At 42.8% G+C, this 17,522-nt stretch overlaps 1 protein-coding gene across 3 annotated transcripts in view; it reads right to left on the bottom strand.

Annotated features, from left to right (window-relative positions):
* Positions 1-17,522, bottom strand: part of LOC310701925 (killer cell lectin-like receptor subfamily B member 1B allele C) — a 50,030-nt gene that overhangs the window by 30,086 nt on the left and 2,422 nt on the right. Inside the window, exons 1-6 of one of the 3 annotated variants that reach the window (XM_083493467.1) lie at positions 15,918-16,291; positions 12,825-12,923; positions 11,026-11,175; positions 8,849-9,003; positions 6,378-6,481; positions 1,247-1,826 (exon numbers count right to left, since the gene is read on the bottom strand). In XM_083493467.1, coding sequence (XP_083349593.1) covers positions 1,706-1,826; positions 6,378-6,481; positions 8,849-9,003; positions 11,026-11,175; positions 12,825-12,923; positions 15,918-16,002 — 714 coding nt within the window. In that variant the 5' untranslated portion in view covers positions 16,003-16,291 and the 3' untranslated portion in view covers positions 1,247-1,705. Of the gene's footprint in view, positions 1-1,246; positions 1,827-6,377; positions 6,482-8,848; positions 9,004-11,025; positions 11,176-12,824; positions 12,924-15,917; positions 16,292-17,522 lie in introns of those variants that run through there. The other 2 variants (XM_083493466.1, XM_083493468.1) reach the window with 2 other exon arrangements.

Here is a 17,522-nt window from a genome sequence, read left to right as displayed (position 1 = left end):
GTTCTTTTTTTAATTATCCACCTTGAGTTCCAAAATGGAGAAAGGTAGGGTTTAAATAAACAAACAAATTAATAAAAGCATTATTTCTCTGCTTTAAAGGAAGAGTTTATTTATATGGCAAGTTTAGCAAACACAAGATGAACCTTAAATCATGTGCAGTGTTTAGGAGTTCCAGCAGGGCAGCAGCTGTGTTACAAGAACTGAAAGAATCTTTTCCCATCAATGGGGCCTTGAGGGTTTGGCATAAAATAAAACAGGGCCAACATGTTGACAACTAGATAACGAAACAAATGTGGAAAGGCAAACAAAGGCGTAACTCTCTGCTCATAGTTTCAACTCCTTTTTATTGTATTGTATCAGAGCAACCAGCCATCACACAATTTCAGGGATCAATGCCCTGGGATCAGTGCTTTTTTCCTGGGGGTACGCAGGGGTACACATACCCCTAATCATTTTGCGACTCTAAGTTTGGCCTCATTGAGGGGCAGTATTTCAATATGAGTAGGAAAATGAGAGTACCCCCAAAGATAGATAGATAGATAGATAGATAGATAGATAGATAGATAGATAGCACTGCCTGGGATCATTGAGTTTCATATCAGACAACAATCAGGAAAACAAAAAAGGCATATGAGGAAAGAAGGAAAGAAAATGCAAATGAATATAATAGAAAAGAAGCTTTGCAAATGTATCCTTTACTACAGCACCTTTTCAAACCTGCTAACATAGTTTTTGTTTTTCAGAATGGGACACACCTGCCATGATAGGACAGGAGGTGCATTAATTTCTAGTATTTGGGCTTCCTTTTGAATTTTAACAATAACAGCAAAACACACTAACTCATTCTGGGGTTCCTTCCACAACCCCAAAAGTCCATAGGCAGAGGCACCACTTCTGTGCATGCGCGTGTCGCGATTGAGTGCTTCTGTGCATGTGCGCAAACCAAAGTTTACATATCCAGAGGGATACATAAGCAGAGGTAGAAGAAAAAGAAGAAGAAGAGTTTGGATTTGATATCCCGCTTTTTCACTACCCGAAGGAGTCTCAAAGCGGCTAACAATCTCCTTTCCCTTCCTCCCCCACAACAAACACTCTGTGAGGTGAGTGGGGCTGAGAGACTTCAGAGAAGCGTGACTGGCCCAAGGTCACCCAGCAGCTGCATGTGGAGGAGCGGGGAAGCGAACCCAGTTCACCAGATTACAAGTCCACTGCTCTTAACCACTACACCACACTGGTACGACTGTATTATTTATTTATTTATTTATTTATTTATTTATTTATTTATTCATACCCTGCCTTTTCCCCTGACAGGGACTCGAGACGGCTTACAGAGAAAAAGAAGAACAGCCAAAAACAAATAAGAAAAACAACAATTTTAAATAAACAAACACACACTGATAGAATTAAAATTACATATATACATATATTTAATCTATTAAAACCATACAAATGATCACAATGAAAACAGCATGGCACCAGTCCTTTCGTTAGAAGCAGTCAGTTCTCCAGAGCCTGTTGGAACAAGAAAGTCTTCACCTCCAGTGGGAGGACAACAAGGAGGGAGCCAGTCTGGCTTCTCTAGGGAGAGAGTTCCAAAGTCTGGGAGCAGCCGCCAAGAAGGTCCTTGAGGGGTTTTTTAGTATGGAGAATAAGATGTCTAAAGGAGAGTGTGTAGCTGATTACGAATGGGGACACATGAAGATACTCAAAGGAGTACAGATTCCTTCTGACAAATCCAGAGAAGCTGTGTGCTACACAGCTCAGAATAGATTTCATTGTCTTGAAGGGCACCACAGCTGCCTTCCTCAGGTTGCATTGCTGGAAATCTGTGGCGAGAAGGAATGAAACAGCAGTCAGTGTATGTATGTATACAGTGGACACTCGGGTTGCGAACATGATCCATGCAGGATGCACATTCGCAACCCGGGTCTGCGCGTCTGCACATGCACGGGTTGTGATTTGGCACTTCTGTGCATGTGCAAAGCACGACTTAGCACTTCTGCGATGCGCGACCACCGAAACCTAGAAGTAACCCGTTCCGGTACTTCCGGGTTTCGACGGTGCTCAACCCAAAAAAACGCAACCTGAAGCGGCTGTAACCTGAGGTATGACTGCACAGTGGCACCTCGGGTTAAGTACTTAATTTGTTCCGGAGGTCCGTACTTAACCTGAAGCTGTTTATTGAAATTTCAACATTTTACAAGAATAAGCAAAAAAGAAAAAAGAAAAATACAAAGTAAAAACAGTTAAAAACAAATCCGTTTTTCCAAGTCTTATCTTTCATTTGCTTGTTTCCCTGACCTCCTCACACCTCCCTTTTTTGTATTCCAGTTCAATTAATTAATTCAGCAAATCCTTTCCCTCTTTGATTTTATCTTAATCTTTTATCTTAATATATTGTAACTTTATATTATCACCTGTTAACAAACCATTTTACATATTCCTTTATAACATTACTACTAAAGACTGCTTAACTTCAATCCAACGTCATTCTAACATTCATTAATTTTGCAGTGTTTCTGTAAATAGTCTTTAAATTTCTTCCAATCTTCTTCCACCGACTCTTCTCCCTGGACTCGGATTCTGCCGGTCATTTCTGCCAGTTCCATATAGTCCATCACCTTCATCTGCCATTCTTCCAGAGTGTCTTCCAATACTTTGCAATAAGTATTCTTGCTGCTGTAGTCGCATAAATAAAGAAAGTTCTGTCCTTCTTTGACACCAATTGGCCGACCATGCCCAGGAGAAAGGCCTCTAGTTTCTTTAGGAAGGTATATTTAAATACCTTTTTCATTTCATTATAGATCATCTCCCAGAAAGCCTTAATCCTTGGGCACGTCCACCAAAGGTGAAAGAATGTACCTTCAGTCTCTTTACATTTCCAACATTTATTATCGGTCAAATGATAGATTTTTGCAAGCTTGACTGGGGTCATATACCACCTGTATATCATTTTCATAATATTCTCTCTTAAGGCATTACATGCCGTAAATTTCATACCAGTGGTCCATAACTGTTCCCAATCAGCCATCATAATATTATGTCCAACATCTTGTGCCCATTTAATCATGGCAGATTTCACCGTTTCATCCTGAGTATTCCATTTCAACAGCAAGTTATACATCTTTGACAAAATCTTGGTTTTGGGATCTAACAATTCTGTTTCCAGTTTTGATTTTTCCACCTGGAAACCAATTTTCTTGTCCAAATTATATGCCTCCATTATCTGATAATAATGAAGCCAATCTTGCACTTTATTTTTTAGTTTTTCAAAACTCTGCAATTTCAATTTGTCTCCCTCTTGTTCCAAAATTTCCCAATATTTCGGCCATTTGGCCTCCATATTGAGCTTTTTCTGAGCCTTCGCTTCCATCGGTGACAACCACCTCGGGGTTTTATTTTCAAGTAAATCCTTGTATCTTATCCAGACATTATACAATGCTTTCCGGACAATATGGTTTTTAAATGCTTTATGTGCTTTGACCTTATCATACCACAGATATTCATGCCATCCAAATACATTATTAAAACCTTCTAAATCCAAAATGTCTGTGTTTTCAAGAAGCAGCCATTCTTTCAGCCAGCAAAAAGCTGCTGATTCATAATAAAGTTTAAGGTCTGGCAGGGCAAATCCACCTCTTTCCTTTGCATCCATTAGTATTTTAAATTTTATTCTAGGCTTCTTGCCCTGCCAGACAAATCTAGAAATGTCTCTCTGCCACTTCTTGAAACAATCCATTTTATCCAAAATTTGCAGTGTTTGGAACAGAAACAACATTCTAGGCAATACATTCATTTTTATCGCAGCTATACGGCCTAGCAGTGAAAGCTTCAAATTTGACCAAATTTCTAAATCTTTTTTCACTTCCGTCCAGCATTTTTCATAATTGTCTTTAAATAAATTCCCATTTTTAGCTGTCATGTTAATCCCCAGGTATTTCACTTTCTTAACCACTGTTAAGCCTGTCTCGTTCTGAAACCTCTCTCTCTCAATTGCTGTTAAATTTTTCTCTAAAACCTTAGTTTTTAACTTATTCAATTTAAATCCTGCAAACTGATCAAATTCTTGAATCAGTTCCAAAACTCTTTTAGTACTAGATTCTGGCTCCTGTAATGTCAATACCAAGTCATCTGCAAATGCTCTCAATTTGTACTGTTTAGCTCCGACTTGTATACCTTTAACCAATTGGTCCCTTCTAATCATATTCAACAGGACCTCCAGGACCGATATAAAAAGCAGTGGAGAGATTGGGCAACCTTGTCGTGTCCCTTTTTCTATCTTAAATTCCTCCGTCACCACATTGTTAACAATTAGTTTGGCCTTTTGTTCAGAATAAATCACACTTATACCATTTCCAAAACCTTGACCTACCCCCATCCCCTGTAGATTCTTCTTCATAAAACTCCAAGAAATATTGTCAAAGGCTTTCTCCACGTCCACAAATATCAAAACTGCCTTGGTATTGATATTCACTTGTAGTTTTTCTAAAATATTAATTATGTTTCTCATATTATCAGACAAGTGTCTACCCGGGAGAAAGCCTGCTTGATCTTTATGAATCTCTTCCACTATCACTTTTTTTAGTCTTGTAGCCAAAATATCTGCAAAAAATTTATAATCCACATTCAGCAGTGATATGGAGCGGTAGTTCTTGAGCTGTGTCTTTTCAGTCTCTGTTTTCGGTATAAGTGTGATGTACGCTTCCTTCCACGACTCTGGTGCCCTTTTCCCTTCCAATATTTCATTACAGACTTCCTTGAAAGGTTGTACTAACCATTCCTTTAAAGATCTGTAATATCTAGAAGTTAGTCCATCCGGTCCTGGAGATTTACCTAATTGCATATTCTGAATGGCACCTTCTACCTCCTGTTCAGTTATTTTATAATTCAACATTAATTTATTTTCTTGAGAGATTTTTTGTAATCCATTTATTTTCAAAAATCGATCTATATCAAGTTCTTTCTGTGGCCCTTGCGTATATAATTGTTTAAAGTACCTCTGGAAACATTTTCTAATCTCAACTGGGTTCTGTATGTTCTTTCCTTCCACTTCTAGATTTATAACAGTGTTTAGTTTTTGTCTTTTTTTCATTTGCCAGGCCAACAATTTCCCACATTTATTAGCCGACTCAAATGTTTTTTGTCTCATTAGTTTAATTTTCCATTCTATTTCCTGATTCATCATTGTCATGTATTGTACTTGATATAACTTTATTTCTCTCAAAATCTCTTGCGACTTTGGTTTTGCTCTCAATTTTTTCTCACCTTCTTTTATTTTCTCCAAAATTTTGTCTTTCTTCGCATTTTGGGTTCTCTTCTTTATTGCATTCTGTTGTATCAGAAACCCTCTCATAACCGCTTTACTTGCGTCCCAGATTACTCTTTTTTCAACAGTAGTGTTCATGTTTATCTCAAAATAGTCCCTCAAGGTTTTTTGGGCCTTCTTAATCACTTCTTCATCTCTAAATAAGGTGTCATTCATCCTCCATCTAAAAGAGCCAGTTGGTGTTAGTTTCATCTCCATCTTCACGGCATTATGTTCAGAGCAGGTTAACCTGAAGCTGTTCTTAACCTGAAGCACCACTTTAGCTAATGGGGCCTCCTGCTGCTGCTGTGCCACCGGAGCACGATTTCTGTTCTCATCCTGAAGCAAAGTTCTTAACCCGAGGTACTATTTCTGGGTTAGTGGAGTCTGTAACCTGAAGCGTATGTAACCTGAGGTACCACTGTACATTGAAATTCCTCAGTATGCCCTGAAGGTCTTGCTGAAGCTAGGCAGGTCAAGGTCTGGTCAATACCTGGACGAATGACTGCTTGGGAACCCCATGTGATGGAGGAATGGCATCTTACATGATGGAAGAAAGATGGAACAGAAATATAAGAAAATGAAAAGAAATGAAAGTGTTGAACAAGGTAACCCCACTGAATTCAACAGGGCTGATGTATCAGGAGGCAATTTTGGACTGGGCTCTTAGTCTTTCAGGTGCTATAAGACCCTTTGCTATATGCTTTATGTAGTAAAAATGAGCAGAGCTGCAATAGCTTTAAGAAGTGTACAGTCATACCTTGTGTTACATCTGCTTCATGTTACGTTCTGGGTTTCACTGCTTGCGCATGCGCAGAAGTGCAAAATAACATCATGCGCATGTGCAGAAGTGGCGAATCGCAACCTGCGCATACACAGACACGCTGCTGCGGGTTGTGCTCTTTTCATGTTGTGAACGGGCCTCCGGAACAGACCCCGTTCACAACCAGAAGTACCACTATATAGCCATGGTAACGTGTACAGTTTTCCTTATCGTAGCTTTTCTTGCAAGTTCATCATGCAAAACTATTGATTTGCACAATTTCTCCTACACAGGTGTTTCAGTACTCACAATTTCTCCTGTAACAAAGAGCCGTTGATCCAGATCCATTTCTTCTCTGGCAATGACACGATAAGTCCAATCCATACTAATTTCCCATTTTTCTGGATGAATTCCTATAAAATATGATTTAATTACATAAACACAGTGCTTTTTTCTTAAAAAATGTTTAGGGATACTCTCATTTTCCTACTCGTATTTAAATACTGCCCCTCAATGAGGCCAAACTTAGATTCACAAAATGTTCAGGGGTATGCATACCCCTGCGTACTGCCCAGAAAAAGCACCCCCAGAAAAAAGGCCAACAGGATGTGGACCCCAGGCAAAGATCTTACTGTGTGGTGGACGGGGAGCTCGGGAATAGTTCTTAGCACATACACCTGCACTCACAAGTCCCGAAAGCCCTCACATGCCCATATTATTATTATTTTTTTGCAGTGAGGTCTATTGCTTGAGTGAGAAGCATTTAAATTCTTTTGCAGCTGTGGGTAATCCTAGGTCATGGAGCCAGAAATTGCTGGTTGCCTAGTCCAGCAGTCTGCCGCCTACAATTTGGTGCTGAGGAGGCAGCCCTGAAGAAGAAACATAACAGGGAACTTCTCTTTGGGCTTCCCCTTTCAGGTTGATATGAGGACAAGGATGCCGCCTCCTTGATATTTCCCCCCAACACCCTCTCCGCAGTTTATGCCCTGGGAATACAGAGGCTTTGTGGGTGAGTGGTTCTCAGATCCAGGGAATAGACCAGTGGTATGTAGCTTGGAGGTACTACATCTTGATCCACTGTTGTCACTTGAGGTGCAGGTGGCCTCTGTGGCAAGGAGTGCCTTTTAATCAGCTTTGGCTGGTAAATCAGCTTTGGCTAATGGGTCAGATTCAACCAAATAGCTTTGGGATGTATCCTCACTGAAGCAGTCAAATGCAACGTTTCCTGTTGCCTGAAGGAGCGTCTCCACCCCCATCGTTCTGCCCGGACGCTGAGGTCCAGCACCGAGAGCCTTCTGGCGGTTCCCTCATTGCGAGAAGCAAAGCTACAGGGAACCAGGCAGAGGGCCTTTACGGTAGTGGCACCCGCCCTGTGGAACGCCCTCCCATCAGATGTCAAAACGATAAACAACTACCTGACATTCAGAAGACATCTTAAGGCAGCCCTGGTCAGGGAAGTTTTTAATGTATGATATTTTAGTGTTTTTTGGTTTCTATGGAAGCCGCCCAGAGTGGCTGGGGAAACCCAGTCAGATGGGTGGGGTACAAATAATAAATTATTATTATTATTATTATTATTATTATTATTATTATTATTATTATTATGTGGGTGGACACACCGGGGAATGTTGCTCCAGACAGGGAGGACTTCCTGTCATACCTGCTCTGGAGCCTCCTCCCCCTGTGTGTGACCAGGTAGATGGGCGTGACCCTAGCAGACCCTACAAAAGGTCTAGCCACACAGCCATCTTCCCCTTTTCCATTTTCTCCTTTCGGACTCCTCTTCTGGCTCTTACAGGGCTCATCCTTACAGAGGATGGAAGCCACAAGGTAGAAAGTCAGAGGCCTAGCTCAGACGTCTTTGCTCTCCAAATGTAACTGTAACCACAAGATAAAGCCTGCCTTCAGATTTACCACTATGAACTGAATGTAAGTGAACTTTACTCTTATTTTTAAAGATGACTGTTGTGTTATTATTATTTTAGGAGGGGAAACTTACCAGGAACATTCCAGACTGGGCAAGCCAGACTGGATCGCTTAACTTAAATGATTCTAACGAATCCATCAACTTGCTTCCAGCAATGTGCAAGGAAATGTGCTCTGCTGCTTACTCACTAGTGAGGAGGGATAATATTTAATCAATATATCCTCTCCTACTTTCCTCAACATTCCCACAATAACTGCATTAGTAGGTGTCAGTGCAATGACTCTCTCTTGTGCAATGGGAATTTCCCCCTCTCCTCCTCCTGGAGCCCCACATTCATCCCCCAAATTGGCTCTGGGTGACAGGAGAACCCCAGAACATCACATGGGGGGAGGAGGAGAGGGCGAGATAGTTCCATTAGGCAAGCAAAGATGCTTGCACTGATGGCCTGATCTCCTTAGCAATACTTTGAATCTTACCCCATCTATGGTAGCTACATGCACTGCCGTTCATGCATTGATAACCTCCTGACTAGATTACTGCAACATGCTTCCTTGTAAGGATGTGGTTGGCCACTGTGGGAACGGACTGCTAGACTCAGATGAGCCTTTGGCCCGATCACCTGGGTTCCTCTTATGACGTTTAGTCACATGAACAGATGGATCTCAAAGCATGAACATCCCCCATACGTACTTCAGTGCCCCTTCGAAACTATGGTGTAGTGTATACTAATTTTGACAGCGATCCTTCACATTGCTGGCTTACGCACTAATAAGGGCGAAAGAGTAAACATTCTGTAACAGAGATAAAAGTGTGAAAGAGTAAAAATTCCTTGTCCGGATTGAATATTTTGTACCTTTTCCTCCTGATCATCAATTATTAGTAGGCGAGACCTCTTGGCTATACAGTCTTCCTTGCTCTTCTCCCAGGACTGAATTGTTTCAGAAAACCAGTAGCATTTATTCTTGTGCAGACGCCACTGCATGGGGCACAGGTGGCAGCTTCCATCCCCTAAGAAGAAAAATTCCCATTGTTTTTAATTTGGATTTATACCTCACACAATCTGTACTTTTCAGGCGAGTCTTTCATCATTCAGCTTCATGAGCGCTCTTGCAGCAGATCTCTCGCAGCAGTTTGCAGAACGATGTTACTTGCATATTATTGATTGTTAGCTGGAGAATAACAGAAGTCCTGGTGGTTTTAGTAGTAAATGTATGGCATTCTGTCAGTTTCAAAGAACTGAAGCTCAGCAAACAGAATGTGGCCAAAGATATGCACAGGGCAAGCCAAACCTCAGGATGAGAGCAGGGCTACATATAAGCAGTTGTTCCATTCTCCCTCCCCTCAGTTACTCATTTTCCCCGTGTTAAGTTCAATTCTCTACGTTTTCAAATCAGTTTGTGATTTGCTGCACTATCAGCAGTGGACAGATGGGTGGAGAAGGCCTTTTGCACCAGTCTAGTGACCTCTCCTTCCCCGTTATAAATACTAGGGGGTTAGGATTGCGTCCATAGTGCCTGTGACTCTAGAACAGCGGTTCTCAACCTGTGGGTCCCCAGATGTTGTTGGACTACAACTCCCATCATCCCTGAGCTTTGCTAGGGGTGATGGGAGTTGTAGCCCAACAACATCTGGGGACCCACAGGTTGAGAAAGGCTGCTCTAGAACAAATGCAGAGAAACTGAAAACTCATCAAATGAGATTGTGGGAAGTTTATTCTTAGTACAAATGCCAGGTTCCCCCCTTTCCCTCCATCTAACGCAGAATATAAATCCTTTGGGCAGGAAAAGGTGTTAATCTTACATTGTTTACTATGTGTGTTTCAGGCGGTCGGATCCATAGGTGCAGCAGATCCAGCATCCAAGGATACATTGCCCACTACTGTTGCCACCATGGTGTCAACAATGACTGTGGCGCAATCATTGGAGGCTGGATTTCATGGCTCCTCAGCGTCACACAGCAATGCCCGCTCTACAGCTGCCTCTTGACAAATAGGACGCAATACTAGTCTTCCCCGCTGGAAGGAAATGGCAGGGGCTGCCCTCTGGGGTCTTCTAATCTGTTACCTGCACCCAGTGTGATTCAGAGGGTTTGCCTCCCCTCGCCATGATAGCCTTTGATTCCCACTTCACCTCTCAGGTAAGGTTGATTTGATTCTTTCCCTTGTTCCCAAAGTAGATCTTCAAACACCCCTTCTTCCCTGGTGGGGAAGGCGCCATTTTGTGGTTTGCCTCAGGATGGTAAAATGTCTTGGGCCGGCCCTACCAAATGTTAAAATAATAGAAACAGTCTCCAGTGCAGTAAGCTCATAACTTACACACATTTAACATGTTCAGCTTTCCACGTGTGGCAAAAAAATAAAATACAGGGGACGGGTTTTTTGAGAAAAGTGACTTTAGTGCTTTGACTATATGCAATTCTGGCTTTAGGCATGATCCCCACAACATAAGTTTTCATGGCTTTTTTTTCCAACATAAGTTTTCATGGCTTTTTTTCCAACATAAGTTTTATGTTGAAAACATAAGTTTTCAAGTTGTCAAGAGGCAGCTGTAGAGGGGGCATTGCAGTGTGATGCCGAGGAGCCATGAAATCTGCTTGGCAGGGGGTTGGACTCGATGGCCCTTGTGGTCTATTCCAACTCTATGATTCTATGATTCTATAACCCCTGTATCAGTTGTGGGCTCAGTGGCGTAGCGTGGGTTGTCAGCACCCGGGGCAAGGCAAGTAATTTGCGCCCCCTAACCCGTGGATTTGCGCCCCCTAACCTGTGGATTTGCGCCCCTAACCCTTACCCCCAGATGTTGCGCCCAGTGCGGCCGGCCCCCCCTGCACCCCCCACGCTACGCCACTGTGTGGGCTTATTGTACTTCAGCTGAAAATTTCTTTCAGGGCTGCATTTTCCAGAGCTGAGCACTAGGTGTCGCTATACATTTAGAATATTGATTTTTTTTTAGTAACGAGTTTACTTGGAAAGCGTAGCAGAGGCAGATCAAAGGCAAAAGCATGTCGCAGTAACTTAGGAAATGAATTTACCCGTCTCACACAATTTTTCTTTCAGAGTAGACCTGAAATCCTCTGACGCTTTGCTTCCTTCACATCCTGCAGGCCTGTACTGAGTTGTGTTTGGAGACCATTCAGATGCTTTGACCTGTTTTTCACGATCCTGTGGAGTTTTATTTATAACTGGGGAGGAGAAAGATTTAGGCAGATTTTTTTTTACTATGTTGTAAGTTTAAAGCTTGATAGTACTGCTGGCTGATGAGCAGCCTCCACAGCGCCCTCTACTGTGGGATCCTTTAGGTGTCTTGAACTACAACTCCCAGCAGCCTCAGCCAGCATGGCCCTGATGGGAGTTTTAGTCCAAAAGATAGAGGGCACCAGGTTGGGTAAAATTGCTCTGCTGACTTCCACAGGGATTCGTAAAGATGCTTTGCAAATACCAAGCTGTCCTTCCAAAGACAGCAAGGGGCCGAGATATTTGTTTATTTCAGAATCATTATGGATAATCCTTTCAAAGCAGCTCTGTAAAATGAGCAAATCACCAATGTAAAATAACAATAATTTGTTTTTAAAAAATCACAATAAAGCGAAACAGCATAAAATAAAATTCAAAACTTAAAAGCAATATTTTTGCCTGTTGTAAGTTTAATTAATTTATTACAGTTTTCCAAAAATCATTATAGCTAGACCCCAAAAAATATAAAGCACTTTCTGATTTGGTGCTCTGCATTTCCACCATATCTAAACTGTGTTGTTGTATATTTGATTAAGTCAGGCGTCAGCAGACTTTTTCATCAAGGGACCAGGTGCACTGTCCCTCAGACCTTGTGGGGGGCTGGACTATATCTTGGAGAGAAAAAAGAACAAATTCCTATGCCCCATAAACAACCCAGAGATGCATTTTAAATAAAAGCACACATTCTACTCATGTAAAAGCACCAGGCAGGCCCCACAAATAACCCAGAGATGCATTTTAAATAAAAGGAGACATTCTATTCATGTAAAAACATGCTGGTTCCTGGACCGTCAGCGGGCTGGATTTAGAAGGCGATTGGGCCTGATCCGGCCCCCCGGGCCTTAGTTTGCCTACCCATGGATTAAGTGATACAGGTCTCAGGTACCACTGGAATACTGATCTGTATATCTTTATTTTAAATGTGGGCACAGAGTCTGCTGTAGAAGATGTGCTGCATCCATGTTTACTTCTTCTGAGACATTTCCCCCCTCAGTTCTCTGTCACAATTACATGGGTATGAATTCTTAGATATGTCCACGCTCCTAATTCTGCTATATATCTTACTAAGAAGTTGTTGCTTCTGTTTCTTTATCACGAGGTTTTCAAATTGGTTTATCTCCTTTAAATGGCCATGTTTCCTTAGAAGACCATAGTCAACATCATGGGTAGGCAAACTAAGGCCCAGGGGCCAGATTCAACCCAATTGCCTTCTCAATCAGGCCCGTGAACGGTCCAGGAATCAGCGTGTTTTTACATGAGTAGAATGTGTCCTTTTATTTAAAATGCATCTCTGAGTGATTTCTGGGGCCTGCCTGGTGCTTTTACATGAGCAGAATGAGTGCTTTTATTTAAAATGCATCTCTGGGTTATTTGTGGGGCATAGGAATTCGCTCATCCCCCCCCCAAAAAAATATAGTCCGGCCCCCCACAAGGTCTGAGGGACAGTGGACTGGCCCCCTGCAGCATTCATGGCCGTGGCACCGAAATTTGTGGGTGCCTGGCGCCTTCATGAGGAATTTTGTGGGTGCCTGGGCACCCAGGGCCCCAGGGAAGTTCATTATTAAGTCTTGCGCAAATCTCACGTTATGATACTTACCCCAAACTCCCATCACTATCACTGCCGCCACCAGGACGATGTTTCCAGCCCATCCAACCTGGAGCATAATTCCATGCCAGCGTGGGCACAGTTGGTGTTCTGCAAAAACGCAGGTGAAAAGATTGGGGATAGTGTTCCAAGGCAGCCCTGTGTTCAGCTTTTAACTCTGCATTGCACGGCCTTGATGGAGAATTCTGCTATGAAATAGGGACATAAGGAAGGGCCTTGCATCAGCTCAGACTGTTACTCCATCTAGCTCAGTATTGTCTGTCTAGTTATGACTCTCCAGGGCTTCAGGTAGGGGTCTTATCTGGCCAGAGAATGAACCAGGGGTTCTTTGCCTGCAAGGCATCTCTGCCTCCAATAGCGAACTTAACTGGTGAGAAGGAATGGAGCCAAAATGAGACCACTAGGAACTGGGCGTGCACCTGTGATAATTTACTGAATTGTAGAGGATCAAATGGCTGCTTAGCCAAGCCTCCAACAGTTACCAGTGGATTGAACTGTGCTCAGAATCCTTTAGCTGAATGCTAAAATGTGCTGTACTCTCTACTGCCTAAACTAGGGCTAGCCCAAGACATTTTGGCACCTGAGGCAAACCAATTTTTCTCACTTTGCCTGATGGTAGGGCCGGCTCTACTTTGCCTCTTATTTTCCTTCCATTGGTCATTTAGTGCTGCCCCCACCTTTTCATCCCCCTTGTTTCACCCTCCTGGCGCCATTTTTTTATACAACCAAAGGAGGGCAACCAAAATGGTCAAAGGCCTGGAAACGATGCCTTATGAGGAACGGCTAAGGGAGCTGGGCATGTTTAGCCTGGAGAAGAGGAGGTTAAGGGGTGATATGATAGCCATGTTCAAATATATAAAAGGATGTCACATAGAGGAGGGAGAAAGGTTGTTTTCTGCTGCTCCAGACAAGCGGACACGGAGCAATGGATCCAAACTACAAGAAAGAAGATTCCACCTAAACATTAGGAAGAACTTCCTGACAGCAAGAGCTGTTCGACAGTGGAATTTGCTGCCAAGGAGTGTGGTGGAGTCTCCTACTTTGGAGGTCTTTAAGCAGAGGCTTGACAACCATATGTCAGGAGTGCTGTGATGGTGTTTCCTGCTTGGCAGGGGGTTGGACTCGATGGCCCTTGTGGTCTCTTCCAACTCTATGATTCTATGATTCTATGATTTTGTTCTCTGATTAGTGCAGTTTGGGTTTTTATTGTACTTGTTTTCTGGTTATTTTGTGAGCCATTTTAGATGTCCCTTGGCCAGAATCACAGAATTCTAGAGTTGGAAGGGGCCACAAAGACCTTGGGCTCAAACCCACATCCTTGAGATTAAGAGTCCCATGCTCCTACCAGGTGACCTATGTGGCATAGAAATACATAACAAAACCAACAAGCAAGCAAGCAAGCAAGTAAATAAATAGCAGCAAGGCATTTGTTTCTCAGCTGCCTTTCCTCAGATACTCCAGAGCCAACGTACAACGAAATACATAAAACCAAATTCGGCAAAATCACAGCAGCGTCAACCACAAAAGCAAATCTTTAAAGCAACAGAGCACAAACCAGTTCACCACACACAGAAGATTCCACCTAAACATTAGGAAGAACTTCCTGACAGTAAGAGCTGTTCGACAGTGGAATTTGCTGCCAAGGAGTGTGGTGGAGTCTCCTTCTTTGGAGGTCTTTAAGCAGAGGCTTGACAACCATATGTCAGGAGTGCTCTGATGGTGTTTCCTGCTTGGCAGGGGGTTGGACTCGATGGCCCTTGTGGTCTCTTCCAACTCTATGATTCTATGATTCTATTCTATGCAAATCTAAACAAAAATGTTTCCACATACCTTCTAAAGGAGGTAGAGATTTGCTCAGAAGGGCGGTATCTGGAAGAGAGGTCCACAAAGTAGATACAGGAGTGTGTGTGTGTGTGTGTGTGTGTGTGTGTGTGAGAGAGAGAGAGAGAGAGAGAGAGATTATTCTGCTTCCATCACCATCAATTTAACATCCCCAACATTTGCCAAGTCTTCCTAGAGATTCTAACAAATTTAGATGAATTCACAAGAGTGAAAATACTCCCATGCAAATATGTCCGGGTCCCAGTTTGTATATAATAACAAGTATCTTGGATTGCACAAAAATTGGTGTTATGCTCATGCTGATCTGTTCTCGGTGGGGTGTGTGTGTGTGTCATATGAACTTGTATGGTATCAGGTCATCTGTTGAAGAGGTGCAAGTTCTCCAAAGTTCCTGTTCACCAGTCCTTTACATTTAAAGAAAGTCCATGAGGTAGCACAGGGAATTATTGCTTCATTTCTTTACATGTGAGGCTGTGGACAAAAATTCACTACTACACTTCAGTTTAAATGTGCTGGCCCACCACAAAGGGATTATCCATAGATTATCCCAATTCTCTTTGGAATCAGCAGGAAATGACGCAGGAAGTCTTTGTCCCATACTTCAGATGCAGAAACACCTTGCTCATCCCCTCCTCCCTTTAGTGGGTATCACTTCAGAAACATGGTGAGAAAGTGTTACATTCTCTCCCATTTCTTCCTTCAGCTTGTGTAAAGCTGCTCTAAGCGAGGCTGAAAAGGGTAGCATGTTTCCGTAAATTGATTTTGAGCTCCCTGACAGATCCGGCGAGGCCTGCCCCACTTCAAGCTTTTTGAGTTATAATAAAAGCGTAAGAAATGATGAACACAAGAAAAGAAAACAAAGCACTGGACAAAAATATCCGCTAAACAGAGGGCATTTTCCTCATGGTTTTTCTCTTGTGCCGTCAGAATGGATGTATTTTATAATCAATATTTAGGAACTTTAAAAACTTTTCAACATGGCAAAATTCGTATCAGCTAACAAAAAGAAAGAAAGAAAAGTATTTTACTAAATCGCACCACTTATTCACTTAATTGTACAGCTGTAAGCTGAGACAGTGCCACAGTTTGGTTTGCCGTGCAATAAAAACAAATGGTGAAACTTTGCAATTGCCTGCGTTTGAGTCCTGGGCCCTCCTGCATCAGCTTAAACTGGTCCTACCCTCAACCCCTACGTCTTGCACAAGCAGTTCAAGATAATTTGCTGTTAACAACTCAACATACCTGGCTTCTGAACTGAATCTAAGTTTCTTCCGGGTGGGGAAACTTCAGGTAATTTTATGTCTGCATAGACAACTGCTCCATCCATGCTGAACTGTCACTCTGGACAGTGGAACTATCTGTGAGTGAGAAACTTTCTTCACACCCACGTAAAACTCACGGAAACTGAGCTGCTCCTGTTATCTTGCTTACATATCAGCTCCCTTTTGTGTGACTGCAGCTAAATGACATCCCTCCTTCCCCAAGTACAGTTGCGGTTATTCATCTGTGCTTGCAGGAGGAGGAGAAACATTAAAGAAAGTAGATGCAGTTGAGAACGACCCGTGGGTGTCTATGGCTTCTGCTGTTGAGGTCAAGAAGGACACTGAAGTTAAAAGCCCACTACTTTCTTTTAAAACCTTTTGTGTGCTTTCATTTCATTAAAGTCAGTTGCTTAAATGCTGGGAGATGGACCTGTGACCCTCCAGACCAGGGGTCAGCAAACTTTTTCAGCAAGGGGCCAGCCCACTGTCCCTCAGACCTTGTGGGGGGCCGGACTATATTTTGAAAAAAAAATATGAATGAATATGAATGAATATGAATGAATTCCTATGCTCCATAAATAACCCAGAGATGCATTTTAAATAAAAGCACACATTCTGCTCATGTAAAAACACCAGGCAGGCCCCAGAAATCACCCAGAGATGCATTTTAAATAAAAGGACACATTCTACTCCTGTAAAAACATGCTGATTCCTGGACCGTTCACGGGCCAGATTTAGAAGGCGATTGGGCCTGATCCGGCCCCTGGGCCTTAGTTTGCCTTAGTTTACCTACCCATGCTCCAGACATTGCAGGGATGCAACTTCAACAATATCTGATTTCCGTATTTTTCGCTCTATAAGAAGCACCCGTCCATAAGACGCACCTAGTTTTAGAGGAGGAGAACAAGAAAAAAAAAAAAATTCTCTCCCTCTCTGCTCAGCGCCTCTCCAGCAAAGTGGGAGGAGAAATGGAAGGGGCTCCGTTTCTCATGCCACTTCACTGAAGAGGCGCTGCGCAGCTTTCCCTCTCACAGCGCCAGTCCAGCGAAGCGAAGGCAGGAGAGCAAGAGGGATCAGTGCACACTGATCCTTCTTGCTCTCCTGGCTTCAGGGATAGCTGCCCGGAGCCTCCTGAGGAATCATAGAATCATAGAATCATAGAGTTGGAAGAGACCACAAGGGCCATCAAGTCCAACCCCCTGCCAAGCAGGAAACACCATCAGAGCACTCCTGACATATGGTTGTCAAGCCTCTGCTTAAAGACCTCCAAAGTAGGAGACTCCACCACACTCCTTGGCAGCAAATTCCACTGTCGAACAGCTCTTACTGTCAGGAAGTTCTTCCTAATGTTTAGGTGGAATCTTCTTTCTTGTAGTTTGGATCCATTGCTCCGTGTCCGCTTCTCTGGAGCAGCAGAAAACAACCTTTCTCCCTCCTCTATGTGACATCCTTTTATATATTTGAACATGGCTATCATATCACCCCTTAACCTCCTCTTCTCCAGGCTAAACATGCCCAGCTCCCTTAGCCGTTCCTCATAAGGCATCGTTTCCAGGCCTTTGACCATTTTGGTTGCCCTCCTCTG

Source organism: Podarcis liolepis, assembly GCF_965112155.1.
Source record: "Podarcis liolepis genome assembly, chromosome: 2".
NCBI lineage: Eukaryota > Metazoa > Chordata > Lepidosauria > Squamata > Lacertidae > Podarcis > Podarcis liolepis.
Note: the sequence above shows the minus strand (reverse complement) of the source record. Positions and strands in the feature narration are given on the sequence as shown.